The sequence below is a fragment of the Kogia breviceps genome, chromosome 14 (assembly GCF_026419965.1).
Source record: "Kogia breviceps isolate mKogBre1 chromosome 14, mKogBre1 haplotype 1, whole genome shotgun sequence".
NCBI classification, from domain to species: domain Eukaryota; kingdom Metazoa; phylum Chordata; class Mammalia; order Artiodactyla; family Physeteridae; genus Kogia; species Kogia breviceps.
The window spans coordinates 85,472,957-85,500,522 of record NC_081323.1 but is presented as its reverse complement, the minus strand read 5'-3'; the positions used below and the strand labels follow the sequence as shown (position 1 = coordinate 85,500,522).

General features: G+C 46.1%; 1 protein-coding gene across 11 annotated transcripts in view; it reads left to right on the top strand.

The window, feature by feature from the left end:
* TRRAP (transformation/transcription domain associated protein) overlaps nucleotides 1-27,566 on the top strand; it is a 110,481-nt gene that overhangs the window by 27,883 nt on the left and 55,032 nt on the right. For 5 of the 11 annotated variants that reach the window (XM_067012273.1, XM_067012269.1, XM_067012271.1 and 2 more), the window contains exons 20-39: nucleotides 432-688; nucleotides 2,711-2,911; nucleotides 5,821-5,972; nucleotides 9,582-9,781; nucleotides 11,053-11,270; nucleotides 11,388-11,585; nucleotides 12,165-12,425; nucleotides 12,972-13,133; nucleotides 15,510-15,606; nucleotides 16,964-17,085; nucleotides 17,413-17,583; nucleotides 20,930-20,998; nucleotides 23,368-23,421; nucleotides 23,553-23,573; nucleotides 25,215-25,334; nucleotides 25,574-25,693; nucleotides 26,094-26,258; nucleotides 26,355-26,536; nucleotides 26,766-26,964; nucleotides 27,395-27,523. In XM_067012273.1, coding sequence (XP_066868374.1) covers nucleotides 432-688; nucleotides 2,711-2,911; nucleotides 5,821-5,972; nucleotides 9,582-9,781; nucleotides 11,053-11,270; nucleotides 11,388-11,585; nucleotides 12,165-12,425; nucleotides 12,972-13,133; nucleotides 15,510-15,606; nucleotides 16,964-17,085; nucleotides 17,413-17,583; nucleotides 20,930-20,998; nucleotides 23,368-23,421; nucleotides 23,553-23,573; nucleotides 25,215-25,334; nucleotides 25,574-25,693; nucleotides 26,094-26,258; nucleotides 26,355-26,536; nucleotides 26,766-26,964; nucleotides 27,395-27,523 — 3,098 coding nt within the window. The remainder of the gene's footprint in view (nucleotides 1-431; nucleotides 689-2,710; nucleotides 2,912-5,820; nucleotides 5,973-9,581; nucleotides 9,782-11,052; nucleotides 11,271-11,387; nucleotides 11,586-12,164; nucleotides 12,426-12,971; nucleotides 13,134-15,509; nucleotides 15,607-16,963; nucleotides 17,086-17,412; nucleotides 17,584-20,929; nucleotides 20,999-23,367; nucleotides 23,422-23,552; nucleotides 23,574-25,214; nucleotides 25,335-25,573; nucleotides 25,694-26,093; nucleotides 26,259-26,354; nucleotides 26,537-26,765; nucleotides 26,965-27,394; nucleotides 27,524-27,566) is intronic. The other 6 variants (XM_067012274.1, XM_067012272.1, XM_059036763.2 and 3 more) reach the window with 4 other exon arrangements.

The window sequence follows — 27,566 nt, the reverse complement described above, 5'->3', positions numbered from 1 at the left end:
TAGACGTCAACTGTGGTTTACTGGAAATCTGAAAAAACACGAAAGGTTACAAACATCAAGCTTGATTATGGACACATCATATTGGAGTCTGTTTTTTTAGATTGGGCTTATTCATAGCATGACATGATTTTTAAAAGTTTGATGTATAATATTTATTAGTCCTTAATATTAATTTAACCAACATTAAATAATAATAATTGTAACTGAAACTATGTGCAGCCTGCTCTTGTCACCGTGAATAAGGTAGACGGAAGAGGTCACAGGGTACAGTTACAGAACAGATTTAGCTAATACAGAAATTGTAAGGCATAAAAAGCCTTCCTATGGTCAGGTTGACGTTTATGTGAAAAGGCGAGTTATTCTGTACAGATAACTTGGGCACGTGTGTCTGGGAAGTAACTTCCCCCGACGGCCTCACACCCTGTATTTAGGGCTGAACATGCTGCAGAGCGGCCTGCATAAGCAGCACATGAAGGACCTCTTCGTGGAGCTGTGTCTCACGGTGCCCGTGCGGCTGAGCTCGCTCCTGCCCTATCTGCCCATGCTCATGGACCCCTTGGTGTCGGCTCTCAACGGGTCGCAGACGTTGGTCAGCCAAGGCCTGAGGACTCTGGAGTTGTGTGTGGACAACCTGCAGCCCGACTTCCTCTACGACCACATCCAGCCCGTGCGCGCGGAGCTCATGCAGGTGGGTCTGCGCTTCCGTGCCGCTAGCGGGGGCGCCGGCACTTGCGCACCTAGTTCTCACTGAGGGTTTTAGGCTGTCGCTTTCCGAAGTGACTGGCCACCGTTGAGCTCGCCGTGCGGAGTGGTGGGCTCCCTGCTCTCCGGTGGGCTACTGGTATAGCCTTCAACTTGCTGTGTGAGTCTCCTGGCTTATGAAACGATGTAAATAAATACTGCAGGTATCGAGTGAATATTTGTTTTGCAGTATTGCTCCCTTTTCAGAGGGCTTTCACAGTGTCACGTTCTCGTGAAGTTGATGAGTTGGGAAGGCAGGTGTTAAGTGGCTGCTGTTTCTTCCAGGGAGATCCTGTCTTTATCCAGGAGAGGTGTCGAGTTACCCAGTAGAGATGCAAACTTGTAAAGGAAGTAGAGCTGTCTGGCCACCCCCAAAGGAAACAGAGCAGATAAGAAAGGAGGCAGTTTTGAAACCATCTTATATTTTGTGGTCGTTAGAGCTCAGTGTCAAGTATCAGGTTATTCCTTCATGTTTTGCTGATGGCAATGATTTGTAATGTGGTTGGTAATTGTTCAAGAGTCAGGCTGCCTGTTGCTTACTCACCTGTCCCTTTGGTGTAGAGTATTTGGCCCCAAGTAGGTATTCCGAATGCCAGCTTTCCGTGATGGGCAGTAACTCAAGTACAGGAGTCTCTGGACAGTAGGTTGGAGTTGCAACCAGGACTCGCCTGCCAGTCCTGAAATTTAGATTTTGGGCTCCATTTAGGCAGGAGAGCATGGCCTAGAGGTTGGGTTGGAGCCTCCAAGTCCAAGTCCAGTCATTTGGAGGCTTGACTGACTCTCGAGCCTGAGCGGAGGACAGGACCGTTGGTTCTGGAAGGCAGACCGAGGGCCCGACCCAAGCCTGGGTGAGCTCCCTGTGGGAAGAGGAGGCAAGGATGGGTTCTTGTCCTTCGGTGAGGCAGACAGACCCAGGGAGAATTGGGTCAGGGCTGCTTCTTGCTTTTGGAGGCACAGTCACCCTACCTGCTGGACAACTGGCGGAGTGTGCGGCCAACCCGCTGTGAACCTGTGCGAGTGCTGGGGGACTGGCCCACCCGTTCCCAGTGCCGCCCCTGCTGGGCGGGCAAGCAGGAGACCCCTCTCCCGAGGGCACCTGAGCTCCGGGTGGGCCAGCTGGAGGGTAAGGAGTCCTAGACTACGCCTCTCGACAGTCATGACGGGAAGAAGCCTCTTTGGACCTGCAGGAATGTAAGAGAAATTGGAATCTTGGTTTTCAGAAGAGTTCCAAGATTTTATGTTGACTGTCGTTGGACACTAATATCTGGCATTGTTACAGAAGGTGGTCTAAGAAAATAGGTTTAAATAGTGAGCTATGGTGATTTTCAGGGCTTATGATAATTTAGGTGAAAAAGTGTGGGAAAACTGACAGTGTTTTCGAACAGTTGAGTATGTCACTGTTCCTTGTACTAATTGTGAGTACAAGGTACACAAAACTCATTTTTCCCGCAATGCAGGTCCCTTTATTATCACTGTTTTCCCTCTTCACTATCCTTTGTAATATCAGATTTGAAATGTAGTTTATGTATCATGTTTGTAAGTCATAAAGCCTAATAATAGAAGTAAAAACCTAAGAAGGCACCATCTAACCCAAGGTCAAGAACTGTGCCAGCATATTGTGTTTTCCCCTCTGCTCCCCCATCCCATTTTGTATATCTGCCCAAACAATGCGTTGTTCAGTTTTCTTGCCTTTGAGCTCTGCACTGTTTATGGCATGCTACCATTTGTACTGCAGGAGCATGGAAGAACATTTATATTTATATGCGCATTTTCTGTAAAGTCATGCGATTTCTCTGGGAGGGCACACCTGACTAACATTGTTGGTTTCCCGAAGAGAGCTGTGTGTTTGGGGCACAGAGGTGGGAGGAGGAGTTTTTGCCGTGTAGTCTTTTATAACTTTTGAATTGGGATTGGGGGACCGTGGGACTGCTTCGCCTCGGAGGGTTAATGAAAGCGTGCTGACTTTCAGGCTTTGTGGCGCACTTTACGCAACCCTGCAGACAGCATTTCGCACGTGGCCTATCGTGTCCTTGGTAAATTTGGTGGCAGTAACAGGAAGATGTTGAAGGAATCCCAGAAGCTGCACTACGTCGTGACTGAAGTTCAAGGCCCCAGTATCACAGTGGAGTTTTCTGACTGTAAAGCATCTCTTCAGCTCCCAATGGAGAAGGTAAATTTTGGAGTCTCTGGGAGTTTCTTAAAGATACTGTAAGTTTCATTTTAAGACATTTAATTTCTATTTGAAAACATGGAAATAGAACATATACTTTTGGGGTGGGAATTTCTAACTCAAAGAAGATGAAGATTTATTGGGGCCCAGCTTGGTCAGTTGAAGCTTCCATCACTCCAGGAGGCCAGTGGGTGGTTTTGCCCCTGAGGACATTGGACCCTTGGGCAGGTCCATCCTTCCTGATGGACCAGGAGGTGTCGCCCAGCCCACCCCACCCTTGCACTTAGTCTGTTTTGATGTCCAGTAGGTTTTACGTTGTGTCACTTAGAACCCAGGTTAGTCCCGTTCTCGTCTCATTCCCGTCACTCCTGAGTACCTGCTTCTCTCCCCGCCTCTATCCACACGTGGCTCTTAGCCCACCATGGGCAGCTCTTTGGTTTCTCTCTGTGTGCCCTTTAGAATGCCTCTGCGCTTGTAGAAAAATCAGCAAACTGTCCCCAGCGTGTTGTAGAGCACTCAGCTGCTTCTGCTTGATCCTTATTGAGCACCGCCCCTTCACCTTGCTGGCCCTTCCTGGTCCTTTGTCAGACAGCTAAGGTTGTATTTATTACAGTCTGCGTTGTCACGTTCGACTTTCCTCTTTTTATCATATGACCAGCCTTCCCGCCTGCGTTACAGCTATTGTTACCCTGTCTTTTCAGAACACTTAGCTAGCCGTTAATATAATGCGCATTTTTGGAAAGGGTTTTATAGAGGCCTTTCACGTGTACCTGAGCGACTCAGCCATTTCAGTGAGCCGGCTGGGATTCTTGAACTCCTGTCCTGTGGCGGGAACCGCTCAGAGCCCCCCTTTTGCTCCGGCTCACTCTATTGTGTCCTGGTGCGTTGTATTGTAGAGCTCAGTTTGTCTGCCTTTCTGTGTGAGGAGTTTACACACAGTAGTGATTTCTGTAACTTTTAAAAAATTATTATTATTATTATTATTTTAATTTATTTTTGGCTGTGTTGGGTCTTCGTTTCTGTGCGAGGGCTTTCTCTAGTTGTGGCAAGCGGGGGCCACTCTTCATCGCGGTGCACGGGCCTCTCACTATCGTCACTATCGCGGCCTCTCTTGTTGAGGAGCACAGGCTCCAGACGTGCAGGCTCAGTAGTTGTGGCTCACGGGCCCAGCCGCTCGGCGGCACGTGGGATCTTCCCAGACCAGGGCATGAACCCGTGTCCCCTGCATTGGCAGGCAGATTCTCAACCACTGCGCCACCAGGGAAGCCCCTCTGTAACTTTTTTTTTAAGCCAGACTTTACTGAACATTTGTGAGGAAGGGTACCCATTATGGGTAATGTCAGTCTGGAGTCGTTTCCTGTCGTTGTCTCTCAGTCCACCTGTCCCCCCTACACACACACCCCTTTCCCTTTCCCCCCAGGTTTCTCAAGCACACAAATTGTGTCCACCCCTCTCCCAGCCCCACCCCATAGAACGGTGTTGCCCTTTCTAGTCTTAGCTTCTCATCAAAACCTTTATCTAAATACTTGGCAAAGAAACACTAGTTTCCCTGTAAGAAAATACAACTAAAATTCTGTCTTTACCTTGAAAATTACCACAGTGAACATACTGTGAATCTAGCCCGTTGCCACGTTTTAGGTCGTTTCCTTAAGTTAGGATTCTATTTGCTTTATCCCCATCAGTGGCAGGGTTGGTATTAGAATGAACACTAAGACATCTGACTTTTACGTGACCCCTGCATAGACTTAGCAGAGCAAGAAAATCCCTTTAGAAGTAGTTCTTCCCCAAAGCATCTAAAGCATGGAAGAAACCAGGTTTTGAAGACAAGCTTCCCTGGTCCTCCTGGACCCTCCCAGGGACTCCGTGGTGCTCTCGGAGCCCTTTTCCCAGCAGGTAGCATCCCGAGGGCCCTGGCACACCCTGCAGGGCTGAAGGAACCATCAGGGAAGGGAATGACCAGCAGGGCGAGTGCCGGTGTATTTACGTGACAACAGCCCTGCTTTTGGCATACTTTACAATCCCTTTGTTGGCAAGGAAGGGACAGGTAATTGGCTCGTAGGTTATGTTGATTCTTAAAAATAACACTTCTCAGACTGCCCTTGCATGATTTATTACATAACCCTGAGCAGGTCAGAGGCAGCAGGAGAAAGGGCACTTCTGTGGTGCCCCAGAAGAGCTCAGACACGCAAGCTGGGGGTGATGCAGTGAGGGGCCCTTGTCACCCTCTGTGCTGTGTCGCCTGGCTGCGCCGGGAGGGCGGGGCCCCCGTCCCCGCTCAGCTCTGGTTCCTCCCACGGGGCCGGGGTAAATCTTTAATCTTCAACACAGATTAGGGCTTTGATTTCTAGCTATATAAGTATCTTTAACATTAATATCTTAGCTGTTAAAGACTCTAAGTGTGTTTTTGTATGTGAATGTTCCTTCCCTGCCTTCCTGGTCAACCTAATGAAAAGGGTAAAATGTGTATGTAGCTATGTAGGTTTTCTGAGAAAATGAAGTAAACCATCTTTTAAAGAGAGAATTTAGTAAAAGGTTAGGCAAGTCATCTTTTAGTTTTGAACTGAGACGACTTAGGTGGTAGTTTAATCCAGCAAGTCTACCACAAGAGGCCTTCTGAGCTCACTTAGTTTCTGGAATCTCCCACTGGCTACTTAAGCATGACATTAGTGAACTCCACATCCCATTTCAGTTTGAACCATGGCAGCTCTTTATGTCATAATACTTTTGTCACCTTTTCTGGAAGCTTCATTTGGAGAATACCTGCTAGCCTGTCTGCAGGCCCCCTGTGCTCTCTTCAGGAGCAAGCATGCATTCAGGTTCTTCTGGGTGGTGCATGTGCTTTCCGTGCAAGCTTTTCAGAGTCATGTCATTTCAGCACAGACTACAGTTTTTGCGTTTCTTTGCCGTAGGCCATTGAAACGGCTCTGGACTGCCTGAAGAGTGCCAACACGGAGCCCTACTACCGGAGGCAGGCGTGGGAAGTGATCAGGTGCTTCCTGGTGGCAATGATGAGTCTGGAGGACAATAAACACGCACTCTACCAGCTCCTGGCACACCCTAAGTATGCTGATGATTTAATTCTCTGTGCTGGGACATAACTTGTTTCAGAAAATTAGGGATGGAGAGGACCTCCCAGATCTCTTAGTGTTTTAAGTATGTTCCTTCAGTTCAGGAAAATGACATGTTGTTTGCCCAGCAATGCTTCTCTTGCCTTTTAGAGAAAATGGGAAGAACCTTGGGTGCTTGCGAGTTAGAATTTCTCTCAGTCGTAATCCTCCTTTAGTATTGCCTCCTCCACTAGGTCGCAAGCTTCAGGAATCAAGGGTCAGTCCTCTCTCCCTACGGCTCACTGTTCCATTTGCAGCACCTGCACGATAGGTGTTCAGGGGATCTTTTGCTTTTCCAGTCCAGAGTGATCCTTTTGTGTGACATTTTTATTTTGCTCATATCACCTAAGGCTGTGACCTTTATAATAATGATCTTTTGTGGTAATGTATGTTTGTCATCTTTCTGTGTTATAGGTTTCAGGGAAGAGGTTTTTCCTTTATATTTTTACGTTTCTCACAGCGTCAAAGATAATGCCAGATATATAGTAGGTGCTCAGTTGTTGAAAGAGCATTGGAGAGAGAGCAGTGAGAAATAGCCAAGTGCACAGGGAAGTAAGGCAGTATGAATAAGAGCCCACAGAATCAGCAGAAAGAGATCTGCTCAGACTGCAGATATGAGGATCTCCACAGTTAGGTTATAACTATGCTTCTGCTGTGTTTAAAATAAATGAAAGACAAACTTGAAAACACTCCAAGAAATTACAAACCTTATAAAAATTACCCAAGCAGATTAAAGAAAAAAAAAGCATAAAGAGAATCTTCAGATAAGAGATAAGTCAAAAGAAATTATCCAGAATGTGTGCAGAGAGAGAAAAAGATGAAAAATTTAAAAAAAGAATTAAGAGACATGTAGAATAGTGTGAAGTGTCATGGTTGCTTGAAGTCCCACAGGAATGAAGAGCAAAGAAAAGGGCAATATGTGGTCAGATGTAATTGGTGTACAGCTAAGGCTATATTTTGAGGGAAACTTGTAGCCTTAAGAATCATAATAGACTGGAAACAGTCCAGATGTCTGTCATCCATGGTGCGTGGATACAACGAAATCTCAGCAGTAACAAGGAATGAACTACTGACTCGTGTTCCAAGATGAACAGATCATTTCCAACACCAGGCTAAGGGAAAGAAGCCAAACCCAGGGCTGCATATTGTACGGTTCCTTTTTTTTAAATATAATTTTGAAAATTTTTTTTTTTATTTTTTGGCTGCGTTGGGTCTTCGTTGCTGTGCATGGGCTTTTCTCTCTAGTTGCGGTGAGCAGGGGCTACCCTTCATTGCGGTGTGCGGGCTTCTCATTGAAGTGGCTTCTCTTGTTGCAGAGCACTGGCTCTAGGTGCACAGGCTTCAGTAGTTGCAGCACGCGGGCTCAGTAGTTGAGGCTCGTGGGCTCTAGAGCACAGGCTCAGTAGTTGTGGCACATGGGCTTAGTTTCTCTGCGGCATGTGGGATATTCCCGGCCCAGGGATTGAACGTGTGTCCCCTGCATTGGCAGGTGGATTCTTAACCACTGTGCCATCAGGGAAGTCCCAGCATAATGCTTTTGAAACGCATCCATGATGCAAAATTTGTCTGTAGTTTGCTCCTTTTCATTGCCGAATCATATTCTCTTGTATGGATGTAAAATGGTGATTTTCTACCTCCATGTGCTCTTTTTTTTTTTTTTTTTTTTTAAAACAAAGGAAGAGCTTTTTCCATCTCCTTTCATATTTGTTTATAGTAGTATGGACTCATGGATTCTTAATTTATTTAAAGGGTGACAGTCCATTAATTTAGTGACCAGATTGTCTAGATTGAGTCACTGAGAGCCCCTCCTGGCTGCCTCCTGTATTCCCGTGTCATGTCCCCATCAGTTTCTGAGCATCCTTTTGTAGCTCAGCAGGATGTTTCTGGCTCACCTCGTGCCCTCTCTCCCCCCAGCCCTGGAGTCACCATTCCCTATCAAGGGAATGAGGGCTCCTGAAGAAATGGACACAGACCAAGGTCTCTCTGCTAGGTGTGCTCATTGTTTCTAAGCTTTTCAGCCGAATTTTTTGATAAACAGAAGTTCATGATATTACTGTGGTCAAGGTGATAAATTTTTCCTTTTGTTTTATGCTTTTTATTATATTTGTAAGAAATCATTTTCTGCATCCTCGTCGTAAAGATACTCTTGTATTATCTTCTAAAAGCTCTGTAGTTCTGTCCTTTGCATTTCGATCTTTATCCTCTAGAATTAACTTTTGTGAATGGAGTGGAGTAGGGGGTCCATATTTATTTTTTGCCCTTTGGATATTCAGGACCCACTAATTTATAAAGACTGTTCGTTCTCCATCTCTGCATTCATAGATTGAGTACCTTCTAGAACCAGGCACTGTTCAAGGTTTGTGTATAAGACTGCATCCTTGCCTTCAAGGAATTTATATTCTAGTGGGGTAGACAGACAATAGCAGAAAGAAACGAATGCATAGTATTTCAGCTAGTGATAAGTGCTACTATGCATCGCAGGCTAAGGAGTGCGCTGGGTGGGAGGGAGAGTGGGGTGGGATGGGACTGAGTTAGGGCCTCAGGGGAACACCAAGGAGACTTTAGATTTTGCCCTAAGTTTCACAGGAAGTGGATGAAAGGCTATGACTTACTCTGGCTGACCACAGGTTTTCTTGGCTTAAGCCAGAGGAGCATGTACTGGGGTGTCAGGAACAGTGTGGAAGAGCAGGCCGGGAGGATGGTGGGACTCAGATGTCTGTCTGGGTTAGTTGGACCCAGTGGCCTTTTAAAGAGCATGATTACAATCTGGCAAAGAGCTGGGGAGACGTTCAGGTGTTGGGTGGGGAGTGTGACCACCACTCTTCCCCCTGTTTGGAGATACTGCACGTGGACATGAAGGGCCTGTGTATTTATTCGTTTTGGGGGCAGAACCAGAGAGTGAGTGGGCAAATATTAGAGGCAGACTCTGGTCACAGAAAGAAATTTCTGTATCTGGACCTGTTCATAGTTGGAAGAAACTAAAAATTGTTAAAATGTTGATGACCATTTCTTATCCTTGTGTTTGATGTGTGCTTCCCTGACTCTGCTTTCTTGGGTTTTAGTTAATCTCATATAATCGGCAGTAAATCCTTTTAGACCCATAGCCCCATTTGATTCTGTACCTAGTGGTGTGATTTTTCAACATATAAAAGGTATATAGTTGCCTTTAAGTAATAGCTTTTTTCACCTCTCTTTGATCATTGACACTTCTTACGATTTGGCTTATTTAATTATAAAAGGTTAACATCAAGTTTCTTAAAATAGAAAATAATTACAAAAATATTGAGTGTGCTGTCCTTTTGTAATTCACCTCTGATCCATCACCTGTGCTCATATTGGCTAGAACGTATTTGGTGTCCCTTGAACCATTGGCTATAAACATTGATCATGAAATTCATCATGTTTGATTCCAAAGTGTTGCTGAAATTAAAGCAGAGAAATTAACTCACTCAAGCCTATCTGCACAGGAGGAAAGTGGGCAGGTTGAAAGTAAGTAAGTTGTAGTGGAATCACTGGCTCAGGACTTGAGTGTCGTGATGATGGATTTGGTTGTTGTCTTGCAGCTTTACAGAGAAGACCATACCCAGTGTCATCATATCGCATCGCTACAAAGCTCAAGACACCCCAGCTCGGAAGACGTTTGAGCAGGCTCTGACCGGGGCGTTCATGTCCGCTGTCATTAAAGACCTCCGGCCCAGTGCCCTGCCCTTTGTAGCCAGCTTGATTCGCCACTACACGATGGTGGCAGTTGCCCAGCAGTGCGGTGAGTGGGACAGAGAAGTGGTGGGCTGAGGCCTTCGGGGAGCTACAGAAACTTGGTCAGATGCTGTGTTTCAGAGAAGCTGAGTTTGGCTGATTGGTTTTTGGCTTTTGTTGCATAGTTTTCCACTAATTCCATTGACAGAGTTGGTATGTCAGCGGTGGGTGCTGTGTTCACTTGAAAATTGTCACCAAGTTTTACCTATAAAATACACTGAGTTTAACATTTTGGCCCTTTGTTTTTCATCCTGGGGGCTGAGTACTTTTGGACCCTCTGTGTGCAGGACAGGGACAGTTCGCGGTCACACCCCTTGCCGGCCCCCTGTCCTTGGTGGCGCTTCCAAGGCTCCGCCTCCGCTCTGCTCCTCGGTCCCCAGTCCCCCCCCCCGCTCCTGGGGTCGTCCTGCCCGGGCGCTCCTCACCTCTGCTCCGGGCTCCCGGGCTCTGGCTGGTGAAGGACCCATTTTGTTTGTCTCTGTGTTTCTAAGCCACTGCGGGCTGGTGATTTTGGGAAAGACAGTAAAAGTGTCACCACACTGCCAGTGACTAAATTTCTGAACACTTAATCTCAGCGCTGGTCAGTGGGCGTGCACACTTGAGGAGCGCTTTGGGTCCTGGGAGTCCCTCACCCTAGATCGGCAAGTAGTTTTCTCCAGACGCGGCAGAACACAGAACTTCCCCTCCTCTTTTATAACTCTTCCTGCCTGGACAGTCAGGGCTGTACAGTTTAACACTTAGGTTGTTTCTCAGTGTTTCCAGCAGACCTGTCCACTTCTCAGGAACTCCCGTGTTGCCTCACGCTGGGTGCCTGCCGGGTGTGATTGACTAGTTGCTGGCAGTCTGTTCTCTGTGCGGGTTAGGTTTTGTAGGTGGATGTTGTTGCGTTTTACTGTTGCTTGTGTGTCAGAAGTGTCCAGAGCATGACCCGTGGTCGTTCCCATGTTGTACCTCTTGGCCTCGCTAATGATTTTTTTAAAGAAGATACCTGATTGCGGTTCTCAGTTTAAACTAATACATCTTGGAATTAGGATTGAGAAGGTGTGAAAATATCAGTGTGTAATGGAAAACATTCAGAAAAATAGCCTTAGTGCAAGTCAGATCACTTAGTTTATAAATAACTGCAGTTTACCAGCAGTTGGTCTGGAGTACCAGGGTTGGGCTTTTATTAAATTCCTAACCTCAAGGAAAAACACGAGGTAGTTTTGCAATTTGAGGGACCAGGACGTTTGTGGAGCTAAACCCGACTTTCCCTCGTGCCCTCTGCCTCTCCTTCAGGTCCCTTCTTGCTCCCCTGCTACCAGGTGGGCAGCCAGCCCAGCACCGCCATGTTTCACAGTGAAGAAAACGGGTCGAAAGGCATGGACCCCTTGGTCCTCATTGATGCGATAGCTATTTGTATGGCGTATGAAGAAAAGGAACTTTGCAAGATCGGGGAGGTGGCCCTCGCTGTGATATTTGACGTTGCGAGTATTATCCTGGGCTCAAAGGAGAGGGTAAGGGAGGACTGAGGTCTGCGTGGGCGTGTTTGTGCTTGAGGGCGGCCCTTCTAGAAGTCACTCATAGCGTAAGAACCGAGTAACACTGCACGGGTTGTGTGCGTTTCTCTCCAGGCGTGCCAGCTGCCCCTCTTCTCTTACATCGTGGAACGCTTGTGCGCCTGCTGCTACGAGCAGGCCTGGTACGCAAAGCTGGGGGGTGTGGTGTCCATTAAGTTCCTCATGGAGCGGCTGCCTCTCACTTGGGTTCTGCAGAACCAGCAAACCTTCCTCAAAGCTCTCCTCTTTGTCATGATGGACTTGACTGGAGAGGTAAGTGATGGGTGACCCCAAACCTAACCATCCTGGTTCAAGATGCTGGTTTGCCTGGGGCACAGTTGGTTTCAGACAGTTCCGCAAATATGCTGTCCTAGAAGCTTAGAAAACGTTACAGCATCTTCAGTGAAAGGTCAGATCAGAGCCCTTAGGTTCTCTTTCTCTGAGGATCTAAATAAATACTTGTCTGTCTTGATGAACAGCCCCTGGCCAGAGTACTTAACTGGCTAGAAGTTTCTATAGGAGTCGCGTTCTTTATGAACCTCTGTGCAGAAATAACACAAACAAATAGAACATGGTGGGCATTGCCTGCTTAATTAAATCCATCCGGTAAACACAAGGATCGAGTCTAGATCCGCATTTTCTTTTCTGAATGACAGACAGAAATTACCTATGAGCAGGAGAGTTAGCTACCAGCATACCTTGCAGACGTTAAGGAAGCAGGCTTGCTACATTAGCTGGCGTGAGGGGCGTGCACCCCCAGTGACAGCGTTTGTTGGGGGGAGTGTGTGCAGGAGACGTGGGTGCTGTGGGCAGCATCGCCCCCTTTCGTGCTAAGGAGTCGCTGGCCTGTAGGTTTCCAATGGGGCGGTCGCCATGGCCAAGACCACCCTGGAGCAGCTTCTGATGAGGTGTGCGACGCCCCTGAAGGACGAGGAGAGGGCTGAGGAGATCATGGCGGCCCAGGAGAAGTCCTTCCACCACGTGACCCACGACCTGGTTCGGGAAGTCACGTCTCCGAACTCAACCGTGAGGAAGCAGGCTATGCACTCCCTGCAGGTGCTGGCCCAGGTCACCGGGAAAAGCGTGACCGTGATAATGGAACCCCATAAGGAGGTGAGACGTCTGTCACCAAACTAGGGTTATTGGAACCTAGTTTGAAGTTTGAAACCTAGTTTGGAACGTTTGAAGACGCTTTTTTTTTTCCTTCAAATTTGACTTGTAGATGATATGGAATTTGTAATTTTGTGTCTAGTAAACAGAGTGCTATTACATATGCTCTTTGTGATCTCAGGTATGCAAACAGCAACATGCTTATGTTAACATCTGTTATCAGTAATTGTGAGTGTCAGGGGAGTAGAGTGCTGGTTTCCTGGGCCTGAGGAGCACAACCTGATGGTCCTGTTCTTGTTTTGGTGGTGGTGGTTGTGAGAGAGGTTACTCTGGACCCGTAGGAATTAAACGTATCTGACGTGCATCTTTCCATGACCCAGTGTCAGCATATGAAACAGAGCCTCCCTTTCCTAACTGAAGGATGTCTGTGATAGCTTTTGATTTCAGTTATGGTTTTCAAATTGCTAATTGGCTTAGAACATTGTGATGAGAGGTGTTTGCTTTCTGAGGGGCGGCTGGTCAGCGATGCTTCCTCCCTGCCTCTCCCAGGTTCTCCAGGATATGGTCCCACCTAAGAAGCATTTGCTCCGACACCAGCCTGCCAACGCGCAGATTGGTCTGATGGAGGGGAACACGTTCTGTACCACGTTGCAGCCCAGGCTCTTCACAATGGACCTTAACGTGGTGGAGCATAAGGTGTTCTACACAGAGGTAGGGGGTGGGTACGGCGTGGTGTGGACGGTGATGACGTGCGTCTGGGAACCTGTCTTTGTGCACGAAGCCTGGTCAGGCAGCACTCAGAAGGCACGGGCGGTGACCGTGGTAACCGGCCATCGCCCGGCTCAAGGCCCCCGGCACAGGTATGTTACGTCCGGGATTGGCGAGGAGGTAGGCATGGTGACTGCAGATGTTCTGTAGAATGTGGGGGGTTTCTGAGTCCTTCGAGCTCTCTTAGCCCTCCACAGGGAGCCTTGCTCTTCAGGACCTTGAGCTTGTATTCCAGAGATAAGACTGTAGCATCTACCTTAATCACTCTCATATCAGCAGGTGCCCAGTTTACTGAATTTATCAATCACTTGAATGTGCCGTTTGCAGTTGAGAACTCACTTCACGTGAATGCCCTTACCTAGTTCTGGCAGCACCCCGTGAAGTACAGATACTGATGGTTCTCATTTTGAAGATGCAGAATCTGAGCCTTAGGGTTTGTTAGGCACCTAAAGCTACAGAGCAGGTGAGCTGGAGCTGAGGGTGGAGCCACCACAGTTGCTTTAGAGCCTGGTTCCTAATCACTCCACTGTCCTGCTGGGCTCTCGTTCAGTGGACTTGACTTGCCCCTTGACCCAAGGTAACAGGCGGTGGTGGATGGCACTTTATAAAAGTATTTGTCACCATAGGTATTACAGTGTGGGATGAAATTAGACAATGATAACTAGAAACTAAACTATAAATACAGTCAAATTATAAGCATTAATTCTTAGACTCTGTAATGGGCTGTTGATTAGTCCCAATCTGAAATTTTCATGAGGCATGAATCATACTTCTGGAGGCGTTGTCAGAGTAAACTGAGGCAAAAGTCATACGGATGGGCTTCCCTGGTGGCGCAGTGGTTGAGAATCCGCCTGCCGATGCAGGGGTCACGGGTTCGTGCCCTGGTCCGGGAAGATCCCACATGCCGCGGAGCAACTAAGCCCGTGAGCCATGGTCGCTAGGCCTGCGCGTCCGGAGCCTGTGCTCCGCAACGGGAGAGGCCACAGCAGTGAGAGGCCCGCATACAGCAAAAAAAAAAAAAAAAAAAAGTCATACGGAAGCAAATTCTTCCTTATCCACGCTAAGTCTGAATTTCCAATTATGAAAAATTTACCTCTTGATTCTTTAAGTCCTATGTTTTTGCTTGGGTATAAGGTCATTGATCATGTGTTCTAGCTGAGATCATTTACACCTTGTTATATCCGTTGTATAACATCACTCAGAAGATTTGATGGAAGGTCCAGGAGAGCCCCTGGAGAATGGGAGGGGAGCTTGCCTTTGGGGGCTTCAGAGGCAGATGGGTTGTAACCTATGTGGAAAATTCCTCATGGAGCTGGAGACCAGAAACTGGTAGTGAGTGTTTAAATTTCGGGAATCGAAACTGGTTTTGAAAGTGTTTAGCAGGATACCAGCTGCATCAAAACATGTGAGGATCTTTCGGAAAATAGAAACTCTTGAGTCCTCTTCCCGAAGATTTAGGTTCAGTAGATTTGGGGTCAGACCTGGGAATCTACTGCCTAAAAACTTCCCAGGTGATCCTGGTGTGGCCACGTTTGGAAGTCTGGCTTTCTAGTGATGCTCACTCTTCTACATATGGACAGAGGGATCTATATATGTGTGTGTATACAAACATGTTACATATGAGGAGAGTGTTACTGAAGGTTTCCTCTGGGGAGTGCAGTAGGGTGGGTGGTTGAAACGCTTTTCTCTCTATATCCTCCTTTACTGTTTTAAATCTTTTACTAGGTAGGAATCTTTAAGGGAAAAAACGGTACCATTTTCCAGGATGTCAATAGAAGGGGAAAGTAGTAATAGAACACCATATATAATATTTTAGATATTAGATATATAAATGTGTAGTGGTCTGTGAAAGTGTGGCAGGCTAGCCACTGGAGTATCTGCATTACGGTATTTCCAGTGAAATACTTCCTACTTATGCTTCTCTGTACTTGAACAGAAAGAGAAAAAAAAAAAAGGATTACTGCTCAAACTCTTGAATTATAACATGTATGTTTCTTGGGCACTGGCCCAAGGCATTGGGAAGCAGCTCTGAACAAGGAGGAGTTGTACCCGCCATCTTGGAATTTGCGTTTAGATAAAGTGATACTCTGCGTAAAGAAAAAACATTATGGTATACAGAGTGGGTCAGAAAGTGTCACAGAGGTTGACTGGGTTTTGCTTTAGAACAAGGAAGCTCGAGCACATTTCGATACTTAAATGCTTTGGGATTTGGGTTTAGTTTGTTAATCGTGTGTGTGGCAGATCGCTGTGTTCTGTTACTTGCAAGGTTATTGTGTCTTCACAGTGAGAGCGGGCTAAATTAAGTTCTGTCTTTTGCAGCTCTTGAATTTGTGCGAGGCTGAAGATTCAGCTTTAACAAAACTGCCCTGTTATAAAAGCCTTCCGTCACTCGTACCTTTACGAATTGCAGCCTTAAGTAAGTTCATGTACATCTGAGACAAGTTACGGGGTACAAAAGTGAAGGGAGACAGTGGCATTTTTTTGTTGTCTAATTTTTCTGACTTTTTGTGGTCTTTTTAAGGTGGAATAAAAAAAAGTTACATTTGTATATTTATCAAACTACATAGTAAGATGTCAATGGATTATATAGATTGCTAGGATTTAAATAATTTTTTTTACTCTAATAAACTGGATTTGACTCTATAGTAAACCCTTTACAGCTGTCTTATGGGAACTGTATGCGTCTCTAAGCACGTGTCTCTCTAATGTTCTGCTTTCAGAGAGCTGTCTTACCATTCCTATCTTGCCATTTTCATCTGAATGGGTGTATTTAGAGCTTTTAAAACTTTTTAATGATTCAGAAGCATTTGAGACGCCTGTCTCTAGGCTTTCATTAAGAATGTGTTGTCATTGTTTAGCACAGGAATTGTACACAGTTTAGGAACGTTTACTAGATCACTACTCGCCCTCATGCTTAGAAACAGTCTTTTTCCCCTTTCTTGATAAATACCCAATACAAGTTGCTTCGTTGACTTTGTCTCTTGTTAACTTTTATGCACTTAATAAAATATTGCCAGAATCCTCCTTGAATTAGAGGTAGAGGAGCTGAGAGGCAGACCATAATGCTTGAGCTTGAGGATGGGGCTCAAGACACAGCTAGCCAGAGTTGGGGTGGGTGGAGCGCTGGGAGCTTCTCACGCTTCCCGGTGGGTGCCTCTCAGGCGTTCCTGTCAGCCAGCGTGGGCGTTGCTCTTGCTACAGTGTTACCCCTTAACTAACCTTTAACACAGAGGCTGGAGGCATGTCGAGTTGCCTAAGGATATTTGCATATTCAAAGCCTTTAACCCCCCAAGTTGGGAGGAGACCACCTGATTAGACTTGGATAGTGGAGAGACACTGGGCTGTGTGTGTCTATTTTCTTCATCACCAGAGTCTGAGGCTCTACCCTCGGCTAGTTCACCATGCGTCCGCCCACAGGTCAGCCGTGCTCTCACCTGTGAGGATGTCGGGGGGCATGTGTGCATTGGGGACCCCCTTCAGCCCTTGTTTTTCCATTGTTTCTCTCCTTCAGCCCTTCTTCATCTTATCTGGGCAGTAAGATTTATCATGGACTTTCTGGCAGGCTGTTGCCTTCTTAGATAATAGTGTTCATTCTTAGATAATAGTGAGCCTGTGAGTAGAAGGCCATGCATTCTTTTGTCTTTCAAGAGGCCAGATACTAGGAAAGAAGTTTAGTGACTCATATATTTGTTGGTTGGTAAGAGCCTTTAGACTAGGAAATTGTATGTTTTTCAGGCTAATGATGAAAATTATATTGATTTCTCTCCCTAAAGATGCGCTTGCTGCCTGCAATTACCTTCCTCAGTCCAGAGAGAAGATCATCGCTGCCCTCTTCAAAGCCCTTAATTCAACCAACAGTGAGCTCCAGGAGGCCGGGGAAGCCTGTATGAGAAAGGTGAGCCAGGGGGCTGGGCGGGTGTGAGCTCTGCATTGAGTTCTTCCTGTTGACCTTGTCTGTATCCTGGTGGTCGGCCTGTGGTTAATAACCTACCAGATTGTAATAGTGTCTCTATCTGTTTCATAGTCATCCTGAGCCCTTTAAAAAGTAAACAGTAATGACTAGTCTTCCTCATTTCATCATAAACTTCTGGGATATATATGGTTTAATACTCCATTTTCCCAAGCAAAGCAAAAACTCGCTGCTAGAGTTGAATATGAGTTCCATTCTGTTATGAAGTATACTCTGATATCTGTTTTCCTTTGTAACCTTTTTTAAAAATAGTTTTTAGAAGGTGCTACCATAGAAGTAGATCAAATCCATACTCACATGAGACCTTTGTTGATGATGCTGGGGGATTATCGGAGCTTGACACTGAATGTCGTGAATCGTCTGACCTCGGTGACCAGGCTCTTCCCAAACTCCTTCAATGATAAATTTTGTGATCAGATGATGGTAAGCCAAATGCATACAAATTCTATGGTAAACCTGAAAAATTAACTTTTTTAAAAAATGAGTAACGCATTTACATGGTTTAAAACTCAGAAGGTGTAAAAGGGTGTCTGTGAAAAGCCTCCCTCCCACCCCCGTCCTCCAGCCACCCAGTTCCTCTTCCGGGGGAACACCAGTGTTAAGCTTCCTGTGTGTCCTTCTAGAGATGTTGCCCATTTGTAGTGGGACATACGTCTGTTAGTTCCCACAAAGGGAAGTGTAATATATACATACATCTTACTTTTTCCATTTACCATCCCACCATTTCATATCAGTACATAAAGCGTTTCTTCATTCTGTCTTATGGCTGCATGGTATTTCATGATGGGGACGTGCCAGGATGTACTGAATCATTCCCCACTTGGTGATCATCCAGCTTTTTCCCAGTCTTTGGCCCTTATAGACAGTGATGCGGTGAAAAACTTGTAAGAGCGTTAGAAGTCCTTTGAGTTTTTACAGTTATCAAGGGAATAATTATGCAAAGGAAAGATCTGACAGTGTTTAAACGTGAGGTGTAAACAGATGAGAGAGGGTTTCAAGTATTAACTTTATTTTGCATTCTGTAAATAAACATTTGTAAATAATTTATTAACTTAATTTCATGGTATGTTACTGCAAACATGCATGTGTTTTTTATGCAGCTTTTTAACCTCACATGCTGGTTTCTTCTTATCTACAGACGCCTAAGAAATGAACAATGGCCCAAATAACTAAGTGGGAATTGATAGTATTATGATTGGTCCTAAAATTTTTAAGTGATGCCCTAATAGTAGAGTGTAATTTTCCATATTGAAAGGCTCTTTCCCTTTAAGCTTCCATGTGTAATACACATACATACCTATCAATTTGCATGCATACAAACATTCATAAGCATGGTTAAAGTAAATGAAATTATATCACTTCCCAGTCAGAGCACATCAAGTACACACATTATCTTACCTCATCTTATGACTGTTGGTTCTTTCACGTATGCGATCTGTGCGTGTGTTCTAATCTGCTAGTGTTTTTATGTTTGTCTCCTTTTAAAACCAGTCTCTCTCTACCGTCTGTTGGCTGTCATTTCTTGCTGCCTTTGCATGCCTGCCTGAAACAACTTTCTTTTTGTGTGTGTGGTTTTTTTTTTTTTTTTCACTCCAGTCTAACCCGTTAGATCTGTGAGCTGGGAATTCATTCAGTAAACATTGTTCTCCAGATTTTTTTAGAGCAGAGTAAACAGGGAATTCCCTGGTGGTCCAGTGGTTAGGACTCTGAGCTTTCACTGCCGGGGGTTCGGATTCAATCCCTGGTTGGGGAACTAAGATCCCGCAAGATGTGCAGCACGGTCAAAAAAAAAAGAACAGAACTGTCTCACATCTGCAGTTTCTGACTAAGGCCAAGAGTCTTCTTCCCTAAAATAAAATACGTGGGTTTTGTGTTTCTGGTTTGTTGGGGGGATTTTTTTTTTTTTCCTTCTCTGACATTCTAGCCACGTTCTGAGTGGTTGAATGCCCCTGAAAGCAGAGAGTGCTGATGTACTTGGATACAGAATAACTGAGGCTTCTCTTTGTCCAGCCGTCTCACCCAGGTCCAGCCAGGTCCTGTGCTACGGCGCTTCTGCACTTGTGGTGCTGGCCTTACGTGCGGACCCTGTGGTCTGCCACGTTCGTCCTTACCGAGCCGTGTTCTTCAGAACGGCGCTCAGTCATCAGCCTCTGTTTTCCCTCATTGGATACACTTCTGGGGTGAACAGCTCAAGCCTTCAGCATAAGTTTAAGAGATAGGACTCCTTACTGTCTAGGGTGGGCATTCATAAAGACACCCCTGAACATTTTCCTTTCTTATAATTTCAACTGCTTGACATTTGATCTTGAAGTTTCTTAGATGGTTAGTTGTTTTGGAAATCTCCTTATTGAACTAAAAGTGAACTTTATAATACCAGTCAGTGTTATTTTTTTCCTTTGGGAAATCTGAAAGCAGCTGGCCATTTTCTGTACCTTTAATTTTGTTACTCTCGTATCTTTGGTATAAATAGCTGTGCTAGTAAGATAGAGGTTTTTTGATAATCTGATGGTATCCTTCAAGGAATTTTACTGGTAAAATCTTGTGAGTGCATTTCGTTTCTTTGAAGAAATGTATATTATTTTTATGTTTCTCAATGTGTGTTCCTTAGAACACTGGCTTTAGGAGATACAGGGTTTCTGTGAAAAACAGTAAGTAACTAAGTAAATTTGGGAAGCACCACTTACTGTGTTCCCCTCTTGAAGTTTCACAAGGTCTGTGGACACTGAAGGCTCAGAGAAAAGTGTTTGGATGTATTTAAACCATCTGTCCCCAAGCCTGTTTGTGACTGAGGAGTCCTTTTTAAAGTAGCTTGTTAACTTCCCGCGGGGCAGTGTTTTGAAGAACAGGTTTGGACAGTGTAGGATCATGAAGCTGTTGTTCGGCTGCCCCTGTGTGGTTTAGCTTGGGCTCTGAGCGCCTGTCACTGGGTTTGGCTGGGCCCCGTTGAGGGCGGGAGCCTGGCTGCCACACTCGGGCTGGGTCGGCCCAAGTGGCCGGGTCAGCCCGAGTCACTGTGCCCCCCGGGGGGGGGTCGCCCTTCTGCTCCTGCAGCAGCACAGCCTGTTCACAGAGTGAGCGCCCTCATTCCGCACGGGAGGGAGTTGCTACCCGCGTGCGCTGCGGGATCCATGCTCGTCTCACCAGCCCCTCCCCCAGGGTTCCCCCTGTGCCCACTAATGCTCAGCCCCAGGGGCCACCCTTTCTGTTTCTGGCCCCCCTCCTCCTCTCTGCCTGGAGTGCTCTTCCCTGTGCTTCTGGCCTGCCTGCCTCTGCAGGGCCCTCCCTGACTCCTCGGCCCTCATCTGTAGCTGGTTCCTGCTCTTCTGTTACACAGCAGGCACCTGTGTGTCACCTTGTTCCCCCACTGTCACTGGAGCGCCACAGGGACAGGGACGATGTCTGCTTGTTCACGTCTCTGCCCCGACGGCTAGCTTGGTGCCGGCTCAGGGCAGCGCGCCGGGAACGGCTGCAGCACAGAGTGACAGGAGTAAAAGTCCTGGTATTGGAATGGCCGGGTTGCAGGACATTTTCTGTTGTTTATCAGGGTAAATTCAGCCTTTCTATTTATAGAACATAAACAAATGCCAGTTACTCTCATCACTAGTTCGATGCCTGTGCTATTTCAGTAATAGAATCACTACTGCCATTCTCACATTAAATAGCATGGAAGGTAATGATTACATATGAGTTTTCACCTAAGAGCTGCATTTTGGAATTGAGATGCTCCTGTTGTCAAGAAAAACATGGCTAAGGGTCTATTTTTTCACAGCAACATCTGCGAAAGTGGATGGAAGTGGTGGTCCTCACCCACAAAGGGGGCCAGAGGAGCGACGGAAACGTGAGTGACTTGTTTGTTTCCGGGAGGGCAGCCCCACTGTGCACTGCCGTTACCAATGCTAATGTCGGCGCGGTGCTTTTAATTAAAATTCCGGTCAGAAATCTAGTTTTATGTGACTATAGTCCATGTAAATTGTTAAACACATTTTGTTAGCATTACATTTTGCTTTTATTTCTCTTAATTGTTGAACATTCCTTTTTATGTTTCTTTAAAATCTCCCTTTTGTTCACTTTAACATGATGTTTTTGTTGATGAGAATTCTGGGAAGCTTGAAATGTATTTCAGTTTTATTAGTTTTTCTTGAAAGTGAGTAAAGTGTACTTTCTAGACTGTTCTGGCAGCTCTTGTTTGCACAGGCTACAGTCCTCAGCTGCTGTTTTCCATTGCTTTCCGTCATCATTGCCTCGTAAACCAAGTAGAGGTTTTAGGACTTCATAAAAGCATTAAGGAGGATATAATAAAGCTTCGCATAAATATTGGCATGTATGTTTTCTAGGTCCAAATCCCCCACCCTAGTTGTTTGCTGAAAGTCCAAATGGCCAGTACTTCAAAACACATTTTTTTACGGTTTTGAGGGAAAACCACTTTAGTTAAATCTTTTTGAGTATCCGATGTTGGTCACTAAAGACTTTGTCTCTTAAAAATGAATGGTTCTTGCTGTTTTTAATCTAATCTTATTTGTATATGTTAATATTCTTTTAAGATGTTTTTAAACTTGATGACTGTCCTCTCAGTGGGACTGTGTTTTCCACAAGCTCCAGTTACGCCCAGTGAGACTGCACAGCAGTACCTGATGAGGGGATTCCTTGAGCTCTTTCAGAGGCATAATTAATGTGGCTTTTTGTCCTCCTGTGCCTGTTTGTTGGATGCTGTGTTTCATCCCATCTTGTATTTTATTTATTTATTTTGGCTTTATTATGCTTTGTTTTGACCATTCTATGTCAAGGTGTTTTGTTTATGTGAGTCTTGTTTCCTGCTGCTTCTAAACAGCCAACAAGCAAAACTAAAACGGGATCTTAAACTTTTTTTAGGAGTGTTAAACCATCCATGACCTCTTTTGAAGGTTTGTTATTTTTATATATACAGGGAAAAAAATCAGGAAATCTTCATGGGGGACAGCAGAGTGTATTTTAAAAGCCTAATAAGCTTGTGGGAGTAGGTGCAAGTGCCTCTCTACTTTTCCTCCCCATCTCTCATCTGTTAGGTATTTTTGCTCTAAATTTATTATTTGTTTTTACAGTTAGCTGTTAATTCTCTGAAACATATAGCCAGTTCTAGAATAAACATTTAAACCCTAGTGGGTAGGTGAATGACTTCCATTCGATCAAAAAGATAAACTTTTACTGCAGCTCATGTGGGATGGGGGTCAGTTGCATAGGGGGTGGGGCCATGGGCACTGGGAGGTCCCTGAGCCCCTCCCTGCTGAAGCCTGTCGATCAGCATATGAGCGTGACCCCGAGAGCCTGGGCACGTCCCACTGCTGAGGGAGGCCACGGCTCTCAGCTCAGGGGCTGTGGTATTTGGGGTCCAAGGCAGTGTGGCCACAGCTTCATGACCTCAGCTCAGGGCCAAGCCTCCTTTCTGCCCTTGAGCTCTGATAGTTTTTATGAATGCTCCACAGATTAGGAATGGGTCTTGGAAAGTAGTTTGTTTATTTGGTCAGATCCCCAAATAACATTGCCCAGTTGAGAAACTATAACCGATGACATGTTAAAAGAAGAATAAAAATAAATGAAAGCTCCCCATAACATCGGGTACCCCTAATGATCAGAGTTTTGCATTGTCATCACGTTTAGGAAGGTTTACCTGTTTGGCATTGAACTTACAGGGTCCACCCCCCCCACACACACACACACCCACCCCTCTCAGGATAGCCTAAGTATCCAGTGAGTGGCGTCATGGCCTCTGGGTTATTCTGGCCTCGAACATGCCTGATTGATGGGGATTAAACCCCCTGGTCCTCTTCCAGCTCCACCTGGGAAAGAGGTTTTTTAAAATATCAGCACTTCACGTAAAATCTGGAATTATTCACTCTAAATAAAAGGTTTTTTTTTTTTTTTAATGTATTTGCCTACAACAGGGTCTTATAGTTTCTCCCCCTAGACAAGAATTCCAAAACTCCTTTTTAAAAAATTTGATTTAGGGAAGAATACACTCCATGTGACACCATCAGAAGGGTGGTTTTGACATCTGAAGGGTGGAAGGTGTATTTTTTGCCGTTGAGCATTTGTTAATTATTATGTGCGTTCTGATAATTGTGTCTTTGCTGTCTTGTTTACCCCAATAATCCTTACTGTGTATTGAGTATGTGGGAAGTTCTGTGTAAATAACATAAATAGAAAAAAGATGATTTTCCTCCCCATCCTCAGGAAAGCATTTCAGAGTGCGGGAGATGTTCCTTGTCTCCATTCTGTCAGTTTGAGGTGAGAACAACCTATTAAAAGTCAGTTTATGACTCGCAATGTGAAGAACAGTTTATCTTTTCTTTTCTTTTCTCTTTTCTTTTTACCTTTCTGTTGCCTTTTTTCATGCTGTAATTTTTGTTTTGGTTCAGCCTGCCGTGGAAGGGGTAGAGGTGAGAATCTCAGTGGAAGTGCAGGAGGGGTCGTTGTTGTTCTTGGTTTTGCTGTGACTTGTGGTTCTGTGGTGGACAGAGTGTGTCGTGCCTTTGCGTGCAGTGAGCCGTACTGTCTGTCTGTGGCGGAGTTGTATTAGCACCATTGCCGTGACCTGTCCCGGTGCCACGCATGTTTTCTATTAGGACGTCTTTAAGCAAGAGTCTCAGTTCTTCGGTTTTCTACGTGCTAGAATTGCAATATCTCGGTATTTCCGATCCAGCCGGGTTTTGCGCTCATAATGTTTGTATGAACTCATGCATCTAACAACCTCTTGAGAGGAAACGCTGCAAAGAATACAGTAGACCTGCTAGACATTGGGAGGAGTTCTGTTCCCTCCGACTGACCAGCTGCCTCAAACTGAAACCTCCTTGCTCCCCCTGCACCCAGGCCCCTGGGTGTGTCTCTCACTCACACCACGCTGTGGTGGTCACGACGCCGACTTTGAACAGCCCAGCCCTGAGCGTTCCCTCTTCTGTAAAATGGGGATGGTAATACCTGTCATTCCTGCCTTCCGGTGGTGACGCGAAGGCCAGAAGTGATTTCGTGACAGTGCTTTGGAAACGAAAGCCCTTAAGGTGAAAGTACCATTTGTTAGAAGGTTATTCTAATTTCAGGATAGAACTTAATCTGCCTGAAAACTTGGAAACACTGTAGAAGAGAGCTCTAGAGGAGGCACGGGAGCAACGCTGAGCTGATTTTTCTCGTTTCTCACCGGTCGCACTGTTTTGCCTTTTGGCTTGAAGAGACATTTGGAGAAGTATCTCCAGTGCTGCCGGGACGTGGTCCCTCCTGACTGGTGTTTATCATCCCCATTTTACTGGTTTATAGAGTCACGGGTATCCTATTACCCGCCACCCAGGATGGGACATCAGGGAGTCTTCCCTTCCCCGTGGCCTGAACGGCAGACACAGCACCGTGGGAACTGACACTGTGAACGGAAAGTCGGAATGACACTCAGCAATTGGCCGCTGAGCTGTTAGCACGTTAAAAAAATGCAAAATGCTTGGCGTCCCACGTTTTGCATGTGATTCTGGAAAGCAGTTTGTCAGCTTTATTTTCAGGCCTGGTTGACAAATTTTTAGAACCACGGCCAGTCATTTATTTACGCTGATAATTAATTTCCAGGGTAACTACTTCAAGTATTCTTTTTGAGGACTTTGTGCTAAGTTTTGAGGGTAAAAACTTAGTGCATTGGGAAGACCCCGTGATGTCATGGCAACATGAGGGAATCCTAAAGCTCAGGCCACGGGCCTGACCCGCCTGCCCCGGCGGGGTCACCTCGGCAGCCCGAAAGGCCACTTCCGACACTTGTCGGTGTGCGTGAAAGCACAGACGGCGCCGTCACCGAGGTGCACGGTCAGCTCTCTCTCCCCTCCGCTGACAGATGGAATCTGAGGGCCAAGGGCAGGTAGTTTCCTTAGGCCACAGCTGTAACCCGAGATTGGCGAGTTGTGGCTTTCTATTGATACATGTTAACTCTGCTTCTGTTGGCTAACCTTGCACTGTAGCTAGAGCCTAGCAGGGTCTGTAGTGATGTTGGTATCTCTCGCTGGCAAAATTAATGGGCCTGTTGTATAATTTCCGGTCTTCTTCATTAGGAAATGAAAATCTGTTCGGCAATCATCAACCTTTTTCATCTGATCCCAGCTGCGCCTCAGACTCTGGTCAAGCCTTTGCTAGAGGTCGTGATGAAAACAGAGCGCGCTATGTTGATCGAGGTAACGGTCAAACACGGGCCAATTCTAATCCTTCCTCCACCTGTTGCTTGTAATGTTTTCCCTGTCATATTTTAGATGGGTTAATCTAACAGTATAAAGATATTGGGTGTTGATGTTTGCTTACGGTGCGTGCGCTCCAGCCACAAGGGGGAGAGATGCACGTTGGAACCGTGTGAGGCTGCTAGACTAGAAAAGCCTCACACCCCCGGAAGGTCCAGTTTTCACCACATGTCTTCTAGGCCGGCAGCCCGTTCAGAGAGCCTCTGATCAGGTTCCTGACCCGCCACCCCTCGCAGACGGTGGAGCTGTTCATGATGGAAGCCACGCTGAACGACCCCCAGTGGAGCAGGATGTTCATGGTGGGGGCCTGGGGCTGGGCTCGGGGCCCCGCCCGCACGCTCGGCAGTCGGGGGCTTATGCATCACTGTTCAGTGTCCTGGCTTTATTTCTCTCTGATGTATTTGAGTGTTAGAGACATTGTTGTGTATGTGAAAAGGTCAAGTCCAGGAATCCCTCTCTGTAGGATTTTGGTGGTGGTGATGAACGAGTGAGCTGCTAGGATTATGAAGCTCAAAGTGTGATTATTGTCTAAAAAGCACTTTTTAAAGAGGGTGCTTGCAGTGATTTTTTTTGTTTGTTTTTTTTTTTTTTTTTGGCCTGCCTTGAGAGATTTAGGAAGAACCTTAGAGTTTATATCATTTCAACATTTTGCGGGTTTTGATTAGCTTAAAACGGCTGTTTATTTTGCTTTGTTTTCAGAGTTTTTTAAAGCACAAAGATGCCAGACCTCTTCGAGACGTGCTGGCGGCCAACCCCAACCGGTTCATCACGCTGCTGCTGCCCGGCGGCACCCAGCCTGCCGTGCGCCCTGGCTCACCCAGTACCAGCACCCTGCGCCTGGACCTGCAGTTCCAGGCCATCAAGGTAGCACGGCTCTCTCTCAGGCACCCGACGTCTTAAACGTTCAGTCGAGACTCAGGGAGAACCCTGTCAGCATCCTCATTGTCTCTTCTTTGACAGATCATTAGTATTATAGTGAAAAACGATGACTCCTGGCTGGCCAATCAGCACTCTCTGGTGAGCCAGCTGAGACGCGTGTGGGTCAGCGAAACCTTCCAGGAAAGTCACCGGAAGGAGAACATGGCTGCCACCAACTGGAAGGAGCCCAAGCTGCTGGCCTACTGTCTGCTGAATTACTGCAAGTGGGTGCACCTGGGCGCTCTGCACCAAGTGGCCTGCTCTCCCCATAAGCCTCCTCCCTGAGCTGCTCCTCCCTGAGCTCTGCATAGCTGGCTCACTGCATGTGTGTCATCACATTTGTTGTAGAGGATGGGCTGTAACTTTGAGCTGCTCAAAAGCAAGTCGGACATCAAACATAGTTATGAAATTTGCCATAAAAAATTAACCTGCCTTCTTATTTTGGCCCTTCAGAAGGAATTATGGAGACATAGAGTTGCTGTTCCAGCTGCTCCGGGCCTTCACTGGTCGTTTCCTCTGCAACATGACGTTCTTAAAAGAGTATACGGAGGAGGAGATTCCCAAAAATTACAGCATTGCTCAAAAACGCGCCCTGTTTTTTCGCTTTGTGGACTTCAACGACCCCAACTTCGGAGATGAACTGAAAGCCAAGGTGAGTCCCACCGTTACTGCGGGAAAGGCCGCGGCGTTTGAGCTCGTTTGCTAGGGAGCCAAGGGCACTACGTGTTCTGCTGTGCCTTTCCTCGTCTGGGCCGTTCATGAGGAAAATTTCATTGTTGGGAAACATAAGGCAGGTCCAGCCGTGAACCAGTGTCGGCGAGTAGTTTGTTAGTTCCCTTGTTTTTGTAAAACAACTTGTTTGAGGTGAGAAGAGTGAACCAGGCCAGTGTCTGTTTTCCTCAAGTTTTTAACCTACCTTTACGGTTGCCATTGTAATAAAAGACAGGATTATGAGCTGCACCCTTGATTGACGTCTAACTTGATGGCGCAGCGCAACCAAGCTGGTGATCCTGCCACCTGATGAAAGAGACAGAGAGCACGGCTTCGTTTTCCTTCTCCTTCACTGTACAATTTTTTTGTAGGTTCTGCAGCATATCTTGAATCCTGCTTTCTTATACAGCTTTGAGAAGGGGGAAGGAGAGCAGCTCTTAGGACCTCCCAATCCAGAAGGCGATAACCCGGAGAGCATCACCAGTGTGTTTATAACCAAGGTGACATCACTAACCATGCGTCGGCCTGAAATGTGACTTGGGA